Here is a 22,960-nt window from a genome sequence, read left to right on the forward strand (position 1 = left end):
GAAGAGAGGAGATTCTCCACATTTTTTTTAGAAAAGGAGGATGACCCCCGGCCTCTGCATCTGGGAGATGCATACGGCCACTTTATTGATTATTCTCAAGGACCTTACAAAGTATTACAACAATGTGCCCGAATCCACCATCTTGGCAACATATGCCGCTACTCCTATCCAAAATGATGAAGGGGTGCTAGTTGGGCCACTACCCAGACCACTCACCTAAGCCTAACATCAAAAGCCGGAACCGAAACACATTCGGAAGCCCCAGCCGAGCCACATACCGGGTCTGGGGCATAATCCGGTCAGACGCACTCGTGTGTCGTCGCCGCCATCTTCCACAGGTCCGTCTTCAGATCAAATTGAGGCTTCTACCTTGTCTGGCCACTCAGCTATCGACGTCACCACGACACCAGACAGCTTCGTCCTCCTGCGCGAGTCCATCGCCACACATCGGACGCCGAATCTCCACTGCGCCACGCCGCCGAGATACGCCGCCATCCATGAGTAGGATGAAGCACCGCTCCGCCGAGACCGGCAGGGCTTCTGAAGACCAATCCGCCGCCAAGCAACCAAGTAGGAGATTCTCCACATGCGGTCCAACGAAGCGTCCGAAGGTCAGGTCAGGTGCGTCTCATAGAACTACCACATTACAGGCATGTGTCCCACAGATTTCAGCTATATATACTCTTTGTTTTCATCAATAAGTGCGATTTCCCTTTTTCTGCCTTGCGTTTTCCATTCTTGCGTTGCATGATTGAAGCGGAGGCTGCCTGACTGGAACGGCCCAACTCATACAGTGCACACGCTTGGAGAAGGAGTGAACAGAGCGTGCCTAATGGCGGGAGCAGTTCGATCTGCATGCGCAGCCAACTCTAGTAAACTCCATTATTCACGATATTTGTCCTAGTCACGGCCGGCGCGCGCTAACTAAACAAAGGAGGCCGCCGCCGCGTGGAGTTGGTTCGCCCGCCCGTCGCCGTCGACCGCCGTGCAGCGCAGACCGATAGGACATAACAAACATACTCCATTGACCAATCCCCACCGCCGCTTTGAGAACCGCCGGTCAAAAATTATGCATCGGTGACCGTTTGTCGTTGGATTCTTATGACTACTTGTAGCTGGGTTATGGAGTGGTTCCTTTGGCCGGCCACAAAAGGTTTTCCATGCCTTGGCTCCACGTTCCTGCTTCCTAGCTAGTCCCAGGGGCGGAACCGAGGCAGGGGCCGGCACCAGGAAGGAGCAAGGAGGGGAAAGGGGACGACGAATTCTTGTGGCCACCCGCCACCATCGCCAAGGTTTTCGCTGAAGCTTTTCTGTTTTGGGCGGGGGCTCAGAGTCAGACCATCTGTTTTGCTGGCTGGTTGATATCGTAGGGGCGCGGAGATGCCGCCGTCGTCGTCGTCCTCGGTCCAACGCGCGACCAGCGACGCGCTCATCGGTCCCGACTGGGCGACCAACCTCGAGATCTGCGACACCCTCAACCGCGATCCAGGGTGAGCACGCACGACCGACGATTGCCATCTGCTTTGTAGTATTTTCCATATGTACTGTTGTATTGGCTAACTCTGATTAGCAAACGCTACATTTCTGCGCCTTAATTTGGTTTCGCGCCTATGGTTTGTCGAAGCCTTAAATCTTTGCGAGCTGCACTGTTGTACTTACCTTTTGGTCAGATCAGCAAAGAACTACCAAGTACTTTTGTTATGCTGTTATCAGTTTGTTGTAACTATCTTCGTACTGTTATGTTCCTAGGCATACAAAAGATGTTGTCAAGTCGCTCAAGAAACGCATTGCGCACAAGAACTCGAAGGTCCAGCTTCTCGCCCTCACGGTAAGTACGGTTTAAAACTGAATACTTTGGTGTATGAGTTTGACTCATCAACTATTAGTCTGTGAACTATGCCCACTATTAGTCTATTTGAATTAGAATGCCCAATAATTGACCTGTACCTTTGCACTTTTTCTTGAGTTGTTTCTCTAGTTTTCTTGAGTTGTTTCTGTAGTTGATAGCCACGATGAGCTGTGTTCTGACTGTTGGCTCTGAATGTTGCTTGATGTTCTTTTCCAGTTTGACGCATGAACATATTTTCTTGTAGTGATGTAGCAACCTGGCAATGCATTACATCACACCAGAAGGAAGATGCAAGGCACATTTAGAACGCTTTAATTTGGAATGTTTAAGTAATCGTTTACTCAACCACTAATCAGTGCATTGGTTTACTTACTTTAGTTGCTGGAGACAATGATTAAAAATTGCGGGGACATTGTCCATATGCATGTTGCTGAGAGAGACATACTTCATGAAATGGTGAAGATAGTAAAGAAAAGGGTATGTATGGATAGTTCAAACTTCTATGTACTAGTTTCAAATAACAAGTCTTAATGTATATATTTGTGTGCTGATTTTAGCCTGATTATCACGTAAAAGAGAAGATTCTCACGCTGATCGACACTTGGCAAGAATTTTTTGGCGGCGCACGTTCAAAATATCCGCAATACTATGCATCATACCAGGACCTTTTGGTAATTTTACACAAACTGAATAAGTTGTGATCTTGTAACAGTCTCGGATTTTGCAGGAAAAAAAAATGAAGTTATGCTGTTTCCAAATTATTAAAATCTGTGAATTAATTAAACTCCAATCTCCACTCAGCGTGCCGGAGCTGTATTTCCTCAAAGAACAAATGGATCTGTGCCAATATTTACTCCTCCGCAGACTCAGCCTCTACAAAACTATCCTCCTGCTCCACGTGATGCTGACCACGAGGCTCCTGAATCGTCAGCGCAGGATTTTCCTGCCGCAAGGTATACCAACTTATGAAAGTTTTATCATACAATAGGCATGCTTAACTACTGGACTGAGGATCAAATTTGGATACGCTTATTTGAAATCTGAACCTCTGCTTCAACTTTGGAAATGTTCATTGGCAGCCTGGCAGATATTCAGAATGCACGGGGTATCGTGGACGTTCTTTCGGAGATGTTGAATGCTTTAGATCCTAGTAAAAGACAGGTATTTTCCTGATGCACTGGAAATACTGATCTATTCCCATGAAGATGTTTTTCAATTGTTGGGACCGGTGTCGGGGATCTGGAAATCCTCTGAAGTTTTTCAATTGTTGTAATCAATGTACTGTCAGGTAAAAAAAATTAAGTTGCACTGAATATGCAGGAACTTCGTCAGGAGGTCATCGTCGACCTTGTGGATCAGTGCCGCACATACAAGCAGAGAGTGGTGCAGCTTGTCAATAGTACCTCGTATGTCCCTTGCCAGTTCGCAGGCGCTTTAAGTGTCCATTATCAAATTTTCTGCTGAAATTTTCTTTCATTTGTTGGTTTGGTATATATATAAAGCTTATTATTTCAGATGTATTAAATTGATACAGGGATGAGGGGTTGCTCAGCCAGGGTCTTTGTTTGAATGATGATCTGCAGCGTGTTTTAGCAAAACACGACGCTATTGCCGCAGGCATAGCGGTTCCGGTGGAGAAGCAGAGATCGCTCCATTCCACGCCAGCAAAGCCAGATACTACAAAAGAAGCAGTGCAGAGGTTAGCACCATGTGTCAATGATTTTGTTCAAGACATTCTACTAGAAACATACACTAGCAAGAAAATTCTCAAAAACTGCATGTGCTTCCTAATTTGTTTATCTTCTCTTCATTTTTCCAGGTCTTCAGCAACTACTACAAGTGCAAGCAAGCAGTCACCCTTTGAACAATTAGCACTTCCTGCACCTACATCATCTAGCAGTGCAAAAGCTGTTGTTGCAGCACCAGCTCCGAGTTTCGACCTCCTTAGTGGAGACGAATACATCAAACCTGAACCTGAAAATTCGCTGGCGCTTGTTCCTGTCAGTGAATACTCAGCTTCAGACCAGAATGTATTGGCACTTGCAGACATGTTCCAGCAAAATAGTGCTGCTGCCAACAATAGAAACCATAACCAGCTTACAAACTCTTTTATTTCCCCTGCATCTCGAGCAAACACTGCTCCAGTGCACCCTGTCCTGCCTCAGCAACCCACTACTTATTCAAACGTGGACATCGTACCTTACGGTCAACAATCTCAACTGAACGCCACAAGGTCATGGAATGGGCAGCCTGCTTATGGAGTGGATTCTCAATGGCAAACACTAAATTATGGTACTACTTTCTCTCTACGTGTGGTTGTCTTCCTGCAGATGTAGTTGAGTATATGTGCATAGATAGACTACACTAGTAGGGCTAATGCATGCATTTGTTAACCAGCTTTGGTGCAGAAAGCATGTGCAAAAAAAATTCCATTTCAAATAGCTCCATGCACATTTGACAATCTCTAATTGACAGGTGTAGAGGATCGAAACGGCAGCCTTCCACCACCACCCTGGGAAATTCAGTTGACGGGTAACCGACCCCAAGACAGCCAACTTGGTGCAATGTCACTGCATCCACAGCAACCTGCGGGGGTGCAACCCCAATCAGCACAGATTGGTCAAGGATTCATGTCAACACAACAAATGCAGAGGCAGCAACCACCACCACGGTATGTGCCGGACATGCAGTACGGGGGCATGTACCCTAACTCGATGCAAATGAACCAAGGAACGGGCATGAACTCCCAACCGATTGTCGGTGGACGGTTTTATGGGATGAACTATCAACAGTCATATGCAGTTCAAATGGCCGGTTATGGGTATGGGCAGCAATCTGGGGGATACTATATCCCGAACGCTGCATACGCGTATACCAGTGCAAATGAACTTTCTCAGAGAATGAATGGAGCAACGCCATCCGTTTCCCTGAAGCAGCAGAGCAAAGCAAGCAGACCAGAAAACTCGCTCTTTGGCGATCTTCTTAGCATGGCCAAAATGAAGCAGAGCAAACCTGCAGCTGGTAAGGTCGGTGGCTTGTAAGAAGAATGGTGGAGTGGATGCATGATTTTGCCAGCAGCAAAAGCTTTACCTCGTAATCTCGTAGTACATAATTCTATTTGGCACTTTTGGTACAATGCCAGATGGTTTATTGATGTAAATTCCATTTTTAGGCACAGATACATACTGGAAAGCAATGGACTGTATGATTCCTGTATGATATGGTGTGATTATATAACATAGTACGAATTTTGTAGTGTCATCAACATCCATGTGTACAAATAAAGACTTTTTAGTTTTTTTTGGAAAACGAGGTATACCCCCGGCCTCTGCATCATGATGATGCATCCGGCCCTTTTATTAAAAATCCAGAAAGTATCATCACAAAGGTCTTACAGCTCGCAAACGGAGAAAAACAAAGCACATAGAACTGAAAAATACAAGCGGATAAAGACAACCGGTACGATGATAATAAGGACAAGCTCTCTAGACTCCTATCCTGTTATGTGAACGCCGTCCGAACTGGTTGAATATAACCCGAGCCATCATCTCCCATTGGTTGCACCCAGTAACCAAAGGCTCCCTGGAGTCCATAGGAGTGAGTAAGGACCACGTACGGATCCAAGCTGTAGCTCTGAAGATAACCTGCAAAAAAGTTAAGTTGTGTAGTCTGTTAAAAATCATATCATTTCTACAGTTTCATATAGCCCATAATAACGCACATATTCCAATCCGAATACGAGCTGCCGTGATCTGTTCAACCCCAGCTAACCACGTCCCAAACAAAGACGCAATATCTACTGGAGGATTGATATTAAAAGCTATATGAATCGTTCTCCAAAGTAACTTGGCAAGTGGGCATTCGATAAATAAATGTTGTATTGTCTCATCCTGAGTACAAAAACAACACTGCGAGTTACCTACACATTGCCTCTTAAGTAAGTTGTCCTTTGTGAGTATTACTTGCTTGTGGACAAACCACATAAAAATTTTAATCCACAAAGGAACCTTAACCTTCCATATATGAAGTGGACTTGAGATGGGGCCAGAATTAATCAGATCCGTATAAAAAGATTTCACCGTAAATATCCCATTTTTAGTTAACTTCCATTGTGTGGAGTCCGGTACGTCGGAGAGTCGAACTTAATCAATCTCCGAACCAAGTGCATCCAGGCTGTCCATCTCTCACCCACTAACGTACATCTGAACTGGATGTTCAAGGGAATAGTTTGAAGGACGATACCTACATAATCTTTCTTACGTTGCACAATATTGTAAAGGGTAGGATATTGTAAGGCCAGAGGTGTCTCTCCTAGCCACGTATCCTCTCAAAATCTTGTTGACATCCCGTTCCATTTTACCTATGTTATTCTAACAAGAGGAATACTACTTACTAGTTTATATGTCATACTAACACTATTGCTCTCACACCGACTGTTTTAGGGCACCTCTTTTATTGACATCAACATGACCAGAAAGTGAGCTTTTTTTTTTAGAATTGTACTTGGCTTTACAAGTATCGAAGCACGTAAAACAAATCAGTGTGAATTCTCAATTAACTAAACCACGTTGAAACTAGACACATGGCTCACAAATCTAAATTGAAATTCCTTCGCGGATAAACATGCAGTTTTCAGCAGTGGAGCGCTGAAATTGCCATTGAAACGTCATTAGGTAAGCCCAAGTACCTACAGTGTTGATTATTTTAACGCTGCAGGTAATGGAGGACCAGTACGAGCTACTGTCAACGTGGGGAATTATGCGTTGAGGATCCCGTGGAAAGAGGGACACCATTAGGTAAGCCTAAGTACAGCATAACATGACGCTGCCGACCTGCTCCAAAACTTCCCCGTTCAGGTGCACCACACCTACAAGAAAGAAACCAAGTGTATGCATTTTATGATGGGCAGCAATAACGGAATGACCTGAACAACGAGCTATGTAGAAGATATGTATACCACGTTGCACAAATCGCATTCATGAAAGAATACGTCGTCAGTGTTCTCATTGCCTATCATTCCTAGTAGTCTTTGGCATTTCCTTTTCAATGTGCTCAAATAATAGTGTTGATGAATACAATTACAATTCTTGAGAAGAAGGAAGCGATGAAAGAACTACTTATATAAGTGCATGGTCCAGCAATAAAAAAGTGTGCACGTAGTAAGAGATTGAACTCTTCATATCCAAGAGTTGGACGGGCAGGTATAACATTCATTATATGCATGTTTGGTTGAAGACTTGAATTGTTAGCATCAATCATTCATAGTACAAATGTCTGTTTTTTTTCTATTTAACTTCAGGGTTATCTTTTTTCGAGCCACCGAATCTCCATTCCGTCATACTTGCTACCTCTTCAATCAATAACAAATCAATGATAAGCCAAATGTTGTCACTCCGGAAGGAACCTAACTTCTTTTGGCTATTCCACAATGTACTATCACCAATCATTATTGCAACGGCTCAACTCTCGTGAAAGATATATAAGTGGCAACCGTCAGTTCCGGCCGCCCTCCCGATCTCCTTCCTCCTGATCTCCTTCCTTTCCCGCCCTCCTGATTTCCTTCCTTTCAATCATCAGTTACGGCCTCACGCGCCTTCCAAATTTTTGGGCAAAAATAATGCTTGAATTGGGATTTGATGTTTGGTCTACAGGTAATCAATGAAGGGAGCTAACCACCTCGCCTATGACACTCATTGTTGAACAAGCTAAGGAAAATATTGTTTTTGACATGTTTTGCCTGTAATATTTTAGCACTGAAAAACTTTTGTTTCACCTATCAAACCTGGCACATAAACTTTTCCCGTGATAAATTCTCCATCACCACCACGATAAATGACGCGCCACCAACATGATAACTTTTGTATAACACGCGGTACATTATGTGTAAGTAGCATGGTCATAAGCATTGAAAGCGTGATAACTTTGATGAAAGCATCGTGGTAACTTTGATCATTGGGAAGAAATTTGTTGAACCCCGGCCCCGGTAATTTCTGTAAATAGCACGATAACATTCACGCCATTGACCTAATAATTTAGATAGAAACATCGTGGTAACTTTAACCATTGGGGAAGAAAAATGTGAAAAGATACCAGATAATTTATATGTAAATAGATGGTAATATACGCAGTGCACATCTGATAACTGAGGTAGAAACACCATGGTAACTTTGACCATAGGGAAGATTTTTTTTTGAAAAGATAGTCCGGTATCTTCTGTGTAAATAGCACGATACTATATAATTTTGCTCAGTAGATGCATGGTTTTGCTGCATTGGCCATCATCAAAGGCTTTACCTCGTAGTAGTATATAATTCTCTTTGCCACTTTTTGTACAATGTTGGATGGCTTTATTGATGTAAATTCCATTTTTAGGTAGGGATACATATTGGAAAGTAATAGACCGTATGATTCTTGTATGATATAGTGTGATAATATGATACACAAATTTTCTAGTATCATCGACATCCATGTGTACAAATATTAGGCAAAGACTTTTGTCGCGTACCTCTTTTATTGACATCAAAATGACCAGAAAGTGAGCTTTTTTCCAAATTGTACTTGGTATGTTCAAGTATCGAAGCACGTACAAAAATCAAAGTTCAAATTCTCAACTAACTAAACGACGTTGAAACTAGGCACATAGCTCACAAATCTAAAATGAAATTCCCCTCCAGACAAACATACAATTTTCAGGAGCAGAGCAATGCAATTGTCTATAAATTAAGTGCCAGTCTTTTTTAGAAAAGGAGGATTATCCCCGGCCTCTGCATCAGGGCGATGCATACAGCCATTAATTTTATTAATTATTCTCGGAGACCTTACAAAGCATTACATCAGTAACCCTGAAGCCACCATCTAGGGGACACCTGTCGCTACTCCTATCTCCTTGATGCAAGGGTGCAGAATGTCCGAGCTTAATACCAAACAGATATCGCACAAAACCTAACATCTAATGTCGGATGCCCCATCCCAGCCACATACCGGGAATGGGTCACACATCGGTCCGGCGCACTCACCGAGGCTACCGCCGCTGTCATCCACCTAACCATCTTCAGAGAAGGTACTCACGCAAAGACCTTGCCAGGTCAGTTGTCGACACCACCATGGCGCCAGACAGCGCCACCGCCCTGCAGGAGGCCATCACGCCACGTCCAGCGCCGAGACCTGCCGTCGTCAATGCGAGAGAAGGCACGCCATACCACATCACGCCTCTTCCATCCGGCGCCGCTCCACAAACGATGCCCCCAAGAGGGAACACGACACCACAACGCTGGCATCGTCCGATCCGGTGATCTTAGGATTTCTCCCGGAGCGGCACGAGCAGGTTGACCATAGTTGTTTCAGGATGCCTTCATCAAGGTAACGACGTAGACGCCGCCATCGCCCGCCATGACTGGAGTCGGCTCGGTTTTCACCGGTGACTATGTCTCCCCAACTCGCCGTCGGTGCTAATAGTGGGATCCAAGATTCGTCACTACCAGCTTGGCGAACCGCCTTCGGTGGAGAAGGCAGCCGCCACCACCATGCCCGGGCCAACAGACCCGGACGTCCTCGTGCCGCGAAGATTACCCACGGGGATCTCCTCTTGCCGTTGTCGAGATGAGGCGCAGCCGTAGTGAATTAAAAATTCACTTATCATTTTGGCATAAACCAAATGTAAACACTCGTGAATAAAGGTTTGTAATAAATACTTTTCCCATGGCGGGCCCACATGTCAGTGACCAACGTCAGAACTGACATACGTCAGAGGATACTAGTCTTTTTTTTAGATAAAAGGCATCATGCCCGACTTCAAATTAATGAAGCCATCAACTGGCTAGGGGATACAATGGTGTTGCAAACATTGGTACAGACTTGATACAAGAAAAAAGAGTAGGCAGCTAGATCAAGAAGCTAACTTGAGAAGGTCACACACAACTGCCACTTAAGAAAATTACATGATCAAGTCGAAGATGAACTCCAAGCCAAAGAAGACCAGCGCGTGCAGAGGCCGAAGAGATGCACTAGATGGAGGATGACAGGGACACCACCGCGGAATGAGCACCGTCACCATAGTCAGGATAGCAAGCCGGGGACGGAGGAGATACCACCATCTTTCCTCGCACATTACCGGAGAGGAGACCTCATCTCCACTCGCCCCACTGGAGCACCACCATCGGCCAGCAACCCCACAGCGCCACCTGACGGCGAACCACAACAACCAGAGCAGGAAGGCGACCACACACCCCCTACCAATGACATCATGCAGGAACCACACAGCCGGGACCGAAGCAGACAGCTCGACGCACATCCATAACCCTCCAACCATCCCAAGGCGGCGTCTTCAAGAAGATAACGACGCCGGAGCGCCGCTATCGCCTGGCTGCACGCAGCCAAGGTTTTCACCCGGGATGAGGTGGAGGGAGGAGGAGGAAGAAGAAGGAAATCGAGCGCCCCCTCAAGAGGGAAAACGGGGACAGAGCCATTGTTGGCGTCGAGGTCGACGGGAGGTCGACCGGGGGGTTTCCTCCCTCCCAGATCTTCCCCCACCATGTCCACAGGTCGTCCCGAAGCACGGGATCCAGATACGGCCGGATCCGCAGCTGGCGTGGATGGATGAGGTCGAAGCAGCCCGCCGGGATCCAGATCTGGCGCAGCCGCCGAGGCAGACCATGCCGCGAGAAGCCACCGCCGCCCACGCGACCGGGAGGGCCAGCCAACACCTGCAGCGCCACCCGTCGGACGAGGTCGACGCCGCCTTCTCATCCAGGGCCGCCGCCCCGGCGTACCAAAGCTCCCAACGAGATGCGGGGCAGCAGGAACCTCGCCGCCACCTTCACCGGCAGCCGCGCGGGAACGTTGGCGACCATCTCGGGTGGCGGCGGGGAGGGGAAGCGAGGGGGGAGGCCTGTGAGAGCTAGGGTTTGTCGCCCGACTCGAGAGCAGGGGGGATACTAGTCCTTGCTGGAGTAGAATGCAAGGAGCTGTAAACTCAACACCAGTGTCGTCGAAGATGACAAGTTACAGCTACTATGCAGAGGTGCTCTGCAACTTGATTATTTTAGCGTTGCAATCCATGGAGCAGTACAAGCTACTAGCAGACCTAGGGAGTTAAGCGTTGAGGATCACGTGACAAGAGAGACGCCATTAAGCAAGCCTAAGTACGTCATGACGTCTAGCTCCAGGCAATCTCCAAACCCTGCCAGTTCACCGCACCTGGCTACAAGAAAGGAACAAAATTGTGTACATTTTATGATATTCTAACAACAGTCACAGAATGACTTACGAGCTATGTAGAAGATATGCATACCACGTTGCACAAATCGCATCCATGGAAAACAACGTTGTTACTGTTCCTGTTGCCTATCATTCCTAACAGTCTTTGCTAATTTTCTGTCCATGTGCAGGAACAATAGTGTTTGGCTCACAATTGTAACTCTTGAGAAGAAGGTAGCAACAAGGAAACAACTTATATAAGAACTAGGACATGGTCGAGAACAATATAAAGAGTGTATGTAAGAGGTTGAACTCTATCCATATTCCAAGAGTTGGCTGAGGACTTGAATTTTTAGGACCAACCATTCAATTGGCTCTGGTTATAACAGAAATGCCCTTTTTTCCCTAAACTTCCGATTTTTTCTGGCATACTTGTTACCTCTTCAGTTAAAAGCAAACCAAGAAACAATACCATTTCAACATTTTTAGAAGTAAACTTCTTTTGGTTATTCCACAATGAACTCTTACCAATCAATAACGCAACAACTTAACTCTCGCAAAAGAGATAGTATATTTTAATCTCATAGACTCATAGTAAAGGTGTTATGTATATACCATCCTCAACTATGCACATAACTGATATATTTACTTAAACCTATTACTAAACTACCCGGGAGATAAGTATTTAGGGCCTCTTCGCTGCATACGCGTATACCAGAGCAAATGAACTTTCTCAGAGAATGAATGGAGCAACACCATCATTTTCCCTGAAGCAGCAGAAATAAACCAACCAGACCATGAGACTCACTCTTTGGCGATCTTCTTAGTATCGCCAAAATGAAGTACAACAAACCTGCAGCTGGGAAGGTCATCGGCTCGTAAGAAGAATGGTTGAGTAGATGCATGGTTCCGCTGCATTTGCCGGCAGCAAAATAGTGAGTCTTATTGATGTATGGTTGATGTAAATTCTTTTTCCACTTATTTTACAATGTCAGATGGCTTATTGATGTAAATTCCATTTTTTAGGTAGGGATAAATATTGTAAAGTAATGGACCTGATGATTCATGTATGATATAGTGTGATTATACAATACAATTACAATTTTTTTAGTGTCACCATGTGTACAAAAATTTGGCAAGTGACCAAGACTTTTCAGTATCTCTTGGTCTGTTTCCCTATGTTTTTCCAAGAAGATGGATAAGAAGTTTATATGTCATTGATATTCTTGCTCTTAATTATACCTACACTTTTTCCCTTCCAAATTGTACTTGATCTGTACAAGTATCGATGCACGTAAATAAGACACAGTTTGAAATCCTAAATAACTAAAAGGCGCTGAAACTACACATAGCTAATTTGAATCTAAAGGTCCTCCATTGACAAACTTACGGTTTTCAGCAACAGAGTAGTGCAACTGTTTGTAAAACAAGTGCTAGTATGATGCACAATTTGTACAGCTATGTTGTACTCAGTACTCCAGCACAGCGCCGAAGCTTCTCTTGTCATTCCACCGCACCTAAAGAAAGAAAGAAAATGTATACATTTTATGATATTTAGACGACAGTGACAGAATGACTTGGACTACGAGCTACGTAGAAGATATGCATACCACGTTGTGCGCATTCATGGAAGATAACATTGTCAATGTTCCTGTTGCCTATCATTCCTAACACTCTTTACCTTTTTTTTGTCAATGTGCTTGAGTTAGAGTGTCGACACATACAAGATACAATAACAATTCTTGAGAAGGTAGCAACGAACTACTTATATAAGAACTAGAACATGGTCGAGAACAATAAAAAGAGTGTATGTAAAAGGGAGGTTCAACTCTATGCATATTCCAAGAGTTGGCGCGGGCGGGTATGACATTTATTGTATGCATGTTCTGTTGAAGGCTTGAATTTTTTAGCGTCAACCATTTAACTTGTTCTGGTTATAGCACAATAACCGCATTTTTTAAGGTTTTGTTTTCAACCATTGAATCTTCATGCAGTCATAGCTGTTACATCTTGAGTTCAAAGCAAAAGAAGGATAAGCCAAATGTTGCCACTGCGGAAGGAAACGTCTTTTGGTCACTTTGCAATGACCTGTCACCAATCATTGTCACAAAACTCAACTTTCATAAAAGTCTAAAAGAGAGAGATATTTATATCCCAGAAGACGGTAATAAAGGTATTATGCATATGCCGTTACTAAAGAACTATGCATACTAGATCTATTTACTCAAACCTATTACTGAACTCCCCGAGAGATAACCTTTCACTACAAGGAATATGTCAACTAGCGACCTTCTGTCAGTGACCTTGGAAGAGTTGGTCATAGATCTATGACCATTTGAGACCAATTGGTCAAAAGTTGTTCGGGGGGCTCCAAACCCTAAACCATTGCGACCATTTTGGTCAGAAAGGTCATAATATCCTTACACGAAATGGTCATAAAGAAAACAGTGCTGGTCCGTTGCCTTATTTATAGTTGTTAACAACCAATATAGATGGTCATAGCCTTGTAGATTGTGGTGGGTTGTGATGACTAGGCGCCATCTCATCAGTTTTGCCTATGTGTCATGTCCATGTGTCAATTTTTGCCCTAGGTTGTGAAGCAACCTATATTTCTGTTATTCCTAAAATTCCCAAAAAATTCTCATAAATTGTTTGGATCATATCTTCATCAAATATGTCAAAAACCTTCCTTGCCTAGTTCAAAAATAACTCAACAATATTCATTTTCCTATTCTGTTCAGAGCAGCACTTTGTGAAGGAAGTACCATTTTGGCATGTCTAAATGGTATCCATTTTCTATAGTGATTTCCTCTACCCAAATAACCATCCTCCACCAAATGCTAGATCAATCCATTCATTATTTTGAGCCCAGCTTCAACATTCGTATTTATGTCGAGTGTGGTACTTTGCAAAGCAAGTACCACCTAGGCTCCTCCTTTTGAGCTAAAAATTTGTGAAGACGGTCTTCTTAGTAACTGATCATCCTCAGCCAAAACTCACGCCCATTATCCATGTGCATTTCCCATACTGCTAATCAAACACTTGGCTGCTTATTCATGTTTGAGCATCGATCGGTCTCCTTGTGAGAATCTTATGTTGTGATTTTCTTCCTAGCACCTACCTGGGGAGTGCCCAACCCACTAGACATGCCTAGGCTACCCAGAACACATGGCAACGCCATGGTCACGCTGTGACCACGCGGCGGGCATGCTAGTTTACGCGCTCTAGAGTTGGAGCCCTCGGCCACCGTCCAAACCTCAACGTATCACCACCAAACCATGTATTTATAATTAAATAGGTACTTATGTAACTAGAAATGATTTTTGGAAAAAATAAATAGCAAACTATGAGGCAGCTACAGTTCAAATTTGACCCGCTTCCAACTGAATCGGCGGGAATTTGTCTTTTTCACCAAAGGTGGATCAAAACTTTTGACACCCAACCGTTTTGTCAATTGTGCATTATATATGGCCTAGTATTTTATAAAATTGATTAGGTCCAATTTTGCAACAAATATATGGTAGGTCCTTCACAAAAAAAACTCATTTCAGGCACTCAGAAAATGGAAAATGAATTTTCCATGCAAAGAAAATGATAACTTCCTTAGGAAACATTGTTTGCCATTCCAAGATGCACCCTTGTGCATATTATGATATTATTTGAACAAACTATGCCATGAATGTGGCCATAAGATTGATCATTTGGCATGAAAGCCATGAATCTTCACGCATGATAGCTCATTTTTTAGAACACTTTTTAAAAATAATTTCCGTATTACAAGCTTATTATTTTCCATAGAAACTTAGTCACATATAATGACACAATGCGAAGGTTTTCCAATTTTTTGTTTTTTCTTGAATTTTTTATGCCCGTTTCAAAATGCGGTCAAAACGGCGGGCTTGACCGTTCCTAGCTAGTGGTTGAATCTTGGAAAAAATTTGATGTTTCTATTATTAAATAGATACTTATGTACCTAGAAATGATTTTTGGAAAAAATAAAGAGCAAACTATGAGGTAGCTGCAGTTCAAATTTAACCCGCTTCCAAGTAAATCGGCGGGAATTTGTCTTTTTCACCAGAGGTGGATCAAAACCTTTTACACCCAACCATTTGGTCAATTGTGCATTAAATATGGCCTAGTATTTTAGAAAAATGATTTGGTCCAATTTTGCAAGAATTATTTGGTAGGTCCTTCACAAAAAAACCTCACTTGGGGCACTCGAAAAATGGAAAATGGATCTTTTGTGCAATAAAAGTGAAAACTCCCCAAATCAACATTGTTTGCCATTCCAATATGCACCCTTGTGCACAATATGAGATCATTTGAACAAACTATGCCATGAATGTGGCCATAAGATTGATCATTTGGTTTGAAAGCCATGAATCTCCACGCATGATAGCTCATTTTTTAGAACACTTTTTTAAAATAATTTCCGTATTACAAGTTTATTGTTTTTCCTGGAAACTTGGTCACATATAATGACACAATGCAAAGGTTTTCCAATTTTTTGATTTTTTTTTTGAATTTTTTATGCCCATTTCAAAATGCGGTCAAAACGGCGGGCTTGAGCGTTCCTAGCTAGTGGTTGAATCTTGGAAAACTTTTGATGTTTCTCTGATTAAATAGATACTTATGTACCTAGAAATGATTTTTGGGAAAAATAAAGAGCAAACTATGAGGCAGCTGCAGTTCAAATTTGACCCGCTTCCAATTGAATCAGCGGGAATTTGTGTTTTTCACCAGAGGTGGATCAAAACTTTATACACCCAACCATTTGGTCAATTGTGCATTAAATATGTCCTAGTATTTTAGAAAAATGATTTGGTCCAATTTTGCAATAATTATTTGGTAGGTTCTTCATAGAAAAACCTCATTTCGGGCACTCGAAAAATGATTAAAAATAGCTAGAAAGATCATAAATGCATACAAATTGGTGCTCATCCATAAAATGTGGTCTAACTTGAGTGAAAATTTGTGTGATGCCCTTTTGCAAAATATTGTTGATAGCTGCTTCACAAAATAACTCTATCTTTAGCACTTGGAAACTATTTTAAATCACTGATTTTCCGAACCAATCAGAACTTTTCCCACGGATCGATGACATGGCGCCCATCCATCCATCCATGTCTCCATCCTAGATCCGTCCATCCATCTATTTACAGAAAAAACAAAAGAAAAATAAAAAGAGATACCCCACCCGCAGCCCAAACCCTAGCTCAGATCCCCCCTATCGCACCCCTCATCCCCATCTCCCCTCGTCTCCCACATCTCCCCTCGTCTCCCGCATCGCCGCCGCCGCCCACCCGCCGTCCCTCCCCAACCGCGCCTCCGTACCTTGCACCTCAAGCGGACCCCCCACCTCCTCTCCTCCGTGCTTACCTCCCACCTCAAGCAAAGCCCTCTCCAGCGACCCCTCTCTCCCGGGACACATCTGCGCCGCTAGAGATGCCAAACGATTTTGGCGATCTCCGGCGGCTCTCGCCACCGCGCGGCACAACACGAGCTCGTCTCGCTCCGCTGGGTCTTCCCGCCGGCAGGATTTGCCTCTCCCAGCCTCAAACACTCACCCGTAGCCCTCCCCGTGGCTAGGGTTTCGCGAGCGGCAGCTCCTCCATCGTCAGCATGGCTCCGGCGACTTTGGCGGCTCCTCCCCGACATCTGCCACGCCCTCACACGTGGCTTAGCCCCTGGATGGTGCTATTCCGCCCGGTGGCCATGGGGTACTCGAGCTCTCCTCCAGTGACTCCATCCCCTCCTCTTTCTCTCCCTCTCTCTCTGTCTCTCTAACTCTGCTCTGTTCTTCGATTGTAGGTATGCAGGAGGAAGGATGGATTGTAGATAGACTGGACAACAAGGATGGATGGCGCCTGGGGAGGGAGTGCTCGACCATGGCTGCTGCTCGGGATGCATCAGCCATGGATCTTACTCTGGCTGTAGGTGAGCTCGTCCTCTCCTCCTCTCTACTCGATTGAATTGCTGGTACTAGGATTCGGGGTTCAGATGGGTTGAGGCAGTAGACTGTTTGCATCTCAGTTAGAACTTGTTTATTTCGTCCCCGTGCCGTGTCATGTTAATTTTGTTGCATCCTACTGTCATATCCAGCGGTTTTGTTTTCTGTTGCTAAACTTGAATTACATAGCTAGGATGGAGTTACTGTCAAGTGTTTGCATCCTTTTAAGTTGGAGGATGCAGCGATTTGGGAGTGGGAAATGCCCCGGATTTTGGGCTCTAGATGATCTGGGGTAGCTGAATGCCATGTTACCCTGTCATGTTAGTTTTGTTGCATCCTTATGTCATATTCAGTTGTTTCCTATTACTGAACCCCAGTCTACACGCTAGCGCAGTGCGAGGGCAACCCCGGTCTCCTTCTTTGTCAATGTTGTCTGCAATAGCTGTTTGGTGTTGGTTCTGCAGTATTTTCAGTTTAACAGCAGTTCCTTCGTTGTACTATGAATCTGTAGTAGTTCTTTCTTTCCAACACAAGATCAAAAGATTAAGATTATAGATGTATGTTGATGAATGGTCCATTATAGTAGTTCTTTCTGCAGTAATTTCATAGATTAAGATTACAGATGTATGTTCATGAATGATGAGTAGTTTCAGTTATTTCCCAACTTGAAAGAAACCAGAATAGGAAGTAGTAGGACAATGAGTCATCCTGCACTAGTACAAGTACATGAACAAGTAGTATTATACGAGTCAGTGTAATACATATGGTGTTGATTTTGAAATTTGATGCTCTCTAATGTTCCTATATATCCATTGACCAGAAACCTTTGCTATAGGTTTCTATAAGTTTCTCTGAATTAAGCGCTTCTCCATTCTTAGTACACTAGGAGAAACATGTAATAGTTTTCATGATTGCTCACGTGTCCTCTGAAATGTATTATTCCATTTTAATCATCAGGATGACAACAAGTCTTCTTCCCCTTCAGTTTTATCAATAGTCAATTGAATGGAAACATGTTATTATTACATCTTATATTAAAAAGTACTGTCCTTTTAACATATTTATTATTTCTTGTAGCCGCTGGCCTTGTCCTCCTCGAGGAGGAGGAGCAGGAGGGGCACACCCAGCCACAACGGTCGCCGCCGTTAAGTGCTTCTTCCACCTGGAGCTCGAAATCCACGACGCCGTCGTCCAGCCACCCAAGGTGAAGGTGACCCCAACTCCCCTCCGCCCCCTCTCCCCTCCTTGTTTCATTCGATCTAGCAGCCATGGTTTTGGGTTCCTCAAGGTTGCCTAATTACTTTACTTTGTATGGATCCAACAGTTTTGTTTGCTACAGAATAGCACCAACCTAGTTAGTCTACAATTTTGTTTACAGTGATGCCCCTGCACAAGATGTGCAGCAAGCCTTCCAATCTGCTTGTTTTGTTTCTGTTGGTGTGTGTATGTGCAAAATGATAGGTGCCTGCCCTGTGATTTATAAACACATAGTTATAACAGTAAGATGATATTCAGGCCCTGTTTGGAGTCACTCGAGCTCCTAAAAATACGAGGAGCTGGGAGCATCTGTTTCCCAGTTCTGAACATGGCCTCAAATTTCTTAAGATGTGCTTTCTGTCCTAACTAGATAATTTCTTTATTGACTAGCAGCACTGACACTTCGTATTACAAATCCGCCATGCATACAATCCAACTATATCAACATGTAGTTGCTTTGTATATCCTGTAAATAATTTCTTTGCACGCCCATTCTGCCATCTCAACAATGATGATTTAATTATGATTTCTGCTAATGGATGGATTCACATGATGCGACGGGCCTGATGTTGCCGACTGTCTTCCCCGACCACTTCCGTGAGCTGCTCCTGCCACTGACCCTACTCAACTTTGCCCGTTGCCCGTTGTTGCTGCTGGTGAGATAATTTCCTCGATCTGTCGCTTCTTCCTCCTGTCAACTACATATGTGATGATTCTGTAACTGCTCTAGTTTGGGTGTAGCTCCAACTACTGTATTTTGATCTGTTACCGGCTTCATATGTTAGCTTCACATTTTGATCTGTTGAACTTTCCCAGATTATGTCAAGCAACTAATTTGGCTTTTGATCACTATTTTTACTTTCCTGTGCTTCTCATACTGTATGTACAACCTGTTGCTGAACTGAAGATGCTATTTGTCTTGTCATGCTATTTGTCTTGTCATGCTTTTTGTCTTGTCATGTGCTGAAATTAAGTGGCAACATTAGATGCAAATCTATTAGTGTTGTTAAACTACTGGTAGGCTAGCTACAAGCTAGAGGGAGAGCAAGGGACTGAAACCTGGCAACAGAACTACTGATGTAATATGCAAAGAACAAATTGAAACCATGTTCTTCAGAATTAAAGGGTTTGATTGATATCGGTCCTTCTTTTGACAGATATAATGTGTATCCTGGGTTGTTATTTTCCTCTTTAGCAAATTGTAGACATGAATCTCTAGTTGACCTTTTGCTTCGTACACCTATATCGGTTCTATTACATATTTTTGAACTTGCTGCAAATTCTATTATATGTGAGGTCCTTCTGTTCCTGCAAGCATTGACACAATATGCCGTGTGTTGGGGATATAACTATTTGTGTAAGCCGCCCAGGAGGGGCCGGGTTACGCAAAGAAGATTCAAGCCCAAGACCAAGCATGAAGATGGCGGTTCAATAGGGGGCTTAAGCCCACAGGCGACTTAAGGCCCGTTGTAGTAAACCGCCGTAATGGCATGACTTGTATCATAAGGTAGTTTTAACTAGTCACCGAGCCGGACACTGTTATAAGCCGGTTGGGACTCTGTAGGCCATAGGGCGTCAACCCGTGTATATAAGGGGACGACCTGCTGGCGGCTTAGGGAAAGAAACAACTCATCGAGAATCGGGCATATCGTATCTCGCTCCCTGGTCATCGAAACATCAATACCAACCCAACTAGACGTAGGCCTTACCTTCACCGTAAGGGGCCGAACTAGTATAAACCCTCTCGTGTTCTTTGTCCCGATTAACCCCTTCAAGCTTCCTAGTTGCGATGGCTCCACAACTAAGTCCTTTCACGAGGACATCTGACGTGACAATTCCACGACAGTTGGCGCCCACCATGGGGCCAGCGCACGGTGGATTTGAGTTCTTGAAGGGCAACTTCGAAGGGCTCAAGGGATATGTAGTGGGTCGATGACCAAGAGTCGTCGCGGCAAGATCTACATCGACGACGAAGGCTGGGGCCCCGACGCCAGCTCAATTGAGTACGGGTACCGGGTCCCCTTTGGAGGGATCCACGTCTTCATCAGCCGGATTGGTGAGCCGGGGCCTGAGCCGGACAACTGCACCGACCTCATCGAGACGGCTCAGCGTGCGAAACCCGCCCGAGCTCAACCCGGCATGAAGCGTGTCTTTGTGGGCTGCGTCCATGGAGAAGAGCTTTCTGAAGGACCTGAAGATGGTGGTGAGACGGCCGTCCACTCTAACGGTGATTCGTCCGCCGGCTCAACAGATTCTCTGTATCAAGTTCAAGATGGTGTGCTCAGGGGCTGTTCTGATGGCTTCAGTATTCCAGACCCCTGTGAGTCACCGAATTGGGCAGGAGTCTTCATGGCTGGGACTCAACCCGGTCAAAACTCTACAGCCGCTACTGCAATTACGTCCGGGATAGGAGCGGCCGGGGCAGGAGGCCCTGTGCGCCCGCCGGCTCAAGTGCTGATAGACCTCATGGACAAGCTTACGACTCTGTTAACCGCCACGATTATCCCTGCGAACAAAGATGAGCATGACACGAAGGTGGCACGGGTACGTGAGGAGATAGCTCAGGCCAAGGAGGCCTTGGCAGCTTAGGATACTAGACTAGCTACGGAGCGGGCGGCTCTCGACGCCCGGGCACAGTGGTTGCAGTCAGAGGCTTACCAGCTCACGATGAGCTTAAACGCGCCCAATGAGGTAATGAGGAGGAGACACCAGAAGACCCAATCCCGGTTACCTCCGAATTACGACCCTCGGGTTCTTTTCGCTACACCCGGGGCCGGCCCAAGTAACCCGCCAGATGCCAATCAGTTTATGACATCCGGAGCAGGAGGACCGGCTCAGCGTCGAGAGATGCCACCTCCTCATGTGAGCATGGCACCACCGTGTTATGTGCCGATACCGGAGGGTCACTTTTCCAACCCCATGGAGAATTTAATCGCAGCGTCAGTGCGTCTGGCGGCTCTTCCAGTGGACGGTGATGATCCAACAGCGGTGGAGACCCGGAGGATCAAGGAACTTGTTCAGACGGCCCTGGCTCAGTAAGAGACCTATTCTTATAGTCGGGATAGGATTCATTCAACCCCTCTGCCTTGGTTAGCACCGCCTCGTCAGAACCGGAGCCCGAGTTACAGCAGGCACATGGAATCTGAAGCTTTGTCAAGCAACGGCCAATGCCGTGACCAACATGGTGGCTATAACCCGGTGCAAGACCGAGCATGTCAGGAGAACGAGCGGGCGGCTCAGCTGGCGGCTCAACAGGCGGCACGTCAGGATATTCCAGAGTATCCAACGACTTCTACTGAGATGGGAGTAGCCACCAGAACCGGTGGTGTTCCTTGTTTGATACCGGCTTTGCGCAATGTGCGCCTGCCCAAGGACTTCAAGAGACCTCGAAAGGTGCCGAATTACACGGCCGACTTACAGCCTGGAGCATGGATTGAGAGTTATGAGATGGCCATGGAGCTGTTGGAAGTCAGTGACGCAGCAATGGCTAAATACTTCACCATGATGTTAGATGGAATGGCCCGGTCTTGGTTAAAGAGTTTACCACCCAATTCCATTGGTTCGTGGGAGGAGTTAAAAGCCCGTTTCATCCAGAACTTCAAAGACACCTGTAAGCAATCTATGTCAATCGTGGACTTGATGAATTGTAAGCAGGGGAGGGCGAATCCACCACCCATTGGGTATGCCGGGTCAAGGAGATAATTCATTCATCTGATAAGATGGATGCCGGCTCTGCAGTCCTCATGTTGGAGAAAAATTGCAGCTTTGAGCCGCTGAGGCAGAAACTGCGGCGCCTTAAGCGTGACTGCAGGGATATGGGCACACTAATGGTGGCTTTAGTCAAATATGCCGATTCTGATAGTACCAAGGATCCCGCGTCTGATGATGAGAAGACAGGGAAGGGAAAAAGGAACGGCAATGGAAAGGGTCAACAGCACAACCAGGTGAATCAAAGCGGCAATAAGCGTAAGGCGGACGGCAACCCGGAGCTTGTAGCCAACGCTAATACACAGGATAACAATCAAAGACGTAAGGGTAAGTGGCCTCAATCCGGCGGGTCAGGCCCATCTCTTGAGTAGCTACTCAATGAGCCCTGCCCGAAACACGACACCCGGGAGCACCCCGCTACGCATCTGTGGAAAGATTGCGCGATCATGAAGGCGTTTAAAAATTCCAATACCTTTGATTGTGGTCATGGATCTGGCGGTTGTTCAGGGGCTGGCGGCTTTCATGGCCCGGGTGGTGGTTCAAATTCTGGTTTTCAGGGACAGACGGGTGGAAGTAATCAGCAGCAATCTGGTCAGGGAGGACAACAGCAGCAGCAGTCGGGTTATCAGAGCCATCCGAAATAGTTGAGTGGTGGGCAGTACCATGTGTTTACCACTAGTTTATGCAAACGTGACCAGAAGGTTCTTAAGAGGGCCGTAAATTCGGTTGAGCCGGCAATTCCTCGTTATTTGAGATGGTCAAAGCAACCCATCATATGGAGCAGAGAGGATCACTCTCCACGAGTCGATAATCCGGGTCAGTTAGCCTTGGTGGTAGCACCCTGGGTTGGTGGATATAAATTCACTAAGGTACTTATGGACGGAGGTAGCAGCATCAATATCCTCTATTATGATACTTTCCAGCGCATGGGGTTGACTGAGAAGAATCTGAGAACATCCAACACTGTTTTCCATTGGGTGGTTCCAGGCAAGTCGGCTTAC

At 45.1% G+C, this 22,960-nt stretch overlaps 1 protein-coding gene across 1 annotated transcript; it reads left to right on the forward strand.

The window, feature by feature from the left end:
* Positions 1 to 1,142: 1,142 nt before the first annotated feature.
* LOC119312014 (TOM1-like protein 9) lies at positions 1,143 to 5,104 on the forward strand. The gene is made up of 10 exons (XM_037587733.1): positions 1,143 to 1,490; positions 1,750 to 1,828; positions 2,228 to 2,326; positions 2,407 to 2,520; positions 2,651 to 2,802; positions 2,929 to 3,010; positions 3,170 to 3,255; positions 3,384 to 3,548; positions 3,669 to 4,141; positions 4,325 to 5,104. The coding sequence occupies exons 1-10, from the start codon at positions 1,381 to 1,383 to the stop codon at positions 4,888 to 4,890; spliced, it is 1,926 nt and encodes a 641-aa protein (XP_037443630.1). The 5' UTR covers positions 1,143 to 1,380; the 3' UTR covers positions 4,891 to 5,104.
* Positions 5,105 to 22,960: the final 17,856 nt, after the last annotated feature.

The sequence above is a fragment of the Triticum dicoccoides genome, chromosome 5B, assembly GCF_002162155.2.
Source record: "Triticum dicoccoides isolate Atlit2015 ecotype Zavitan chromosome 5B, WEW_v2.0, whole genome shotgun sequence".
Lineage (NCBI taxonomy): Eukaryota > Viridiplantae > Streptophyta > Magnoliopsida > Poales > Poaceae > Triticum > Triticum dicoccoides.

Excerpts from the sequence above, each read along its gene's own strand:
- LOC119312014 (XM_037587733.1), top strand. The coding sequence starts at position 1,381 with ATGCCGCCGTCGTCGTCGTCCTCGGTCCAACGCGCGACCAGCGACGCG. Across the intron at positions 1,491-1,749 it reads ACCCTCAACCGCGATCCAGG|GCATACAAAAGATGTTGTCA; the intron begins GTGAGCACGCAC and ends TTATGTTCCTAG. Across the intron at positions 2,803-2,928 it reads CAGGATTTTCCTGCCGCAAG|CCTGGCAGATATTCAGAATG; the intron begins GTATACCAACTT and ends GTTCATTGGCAG.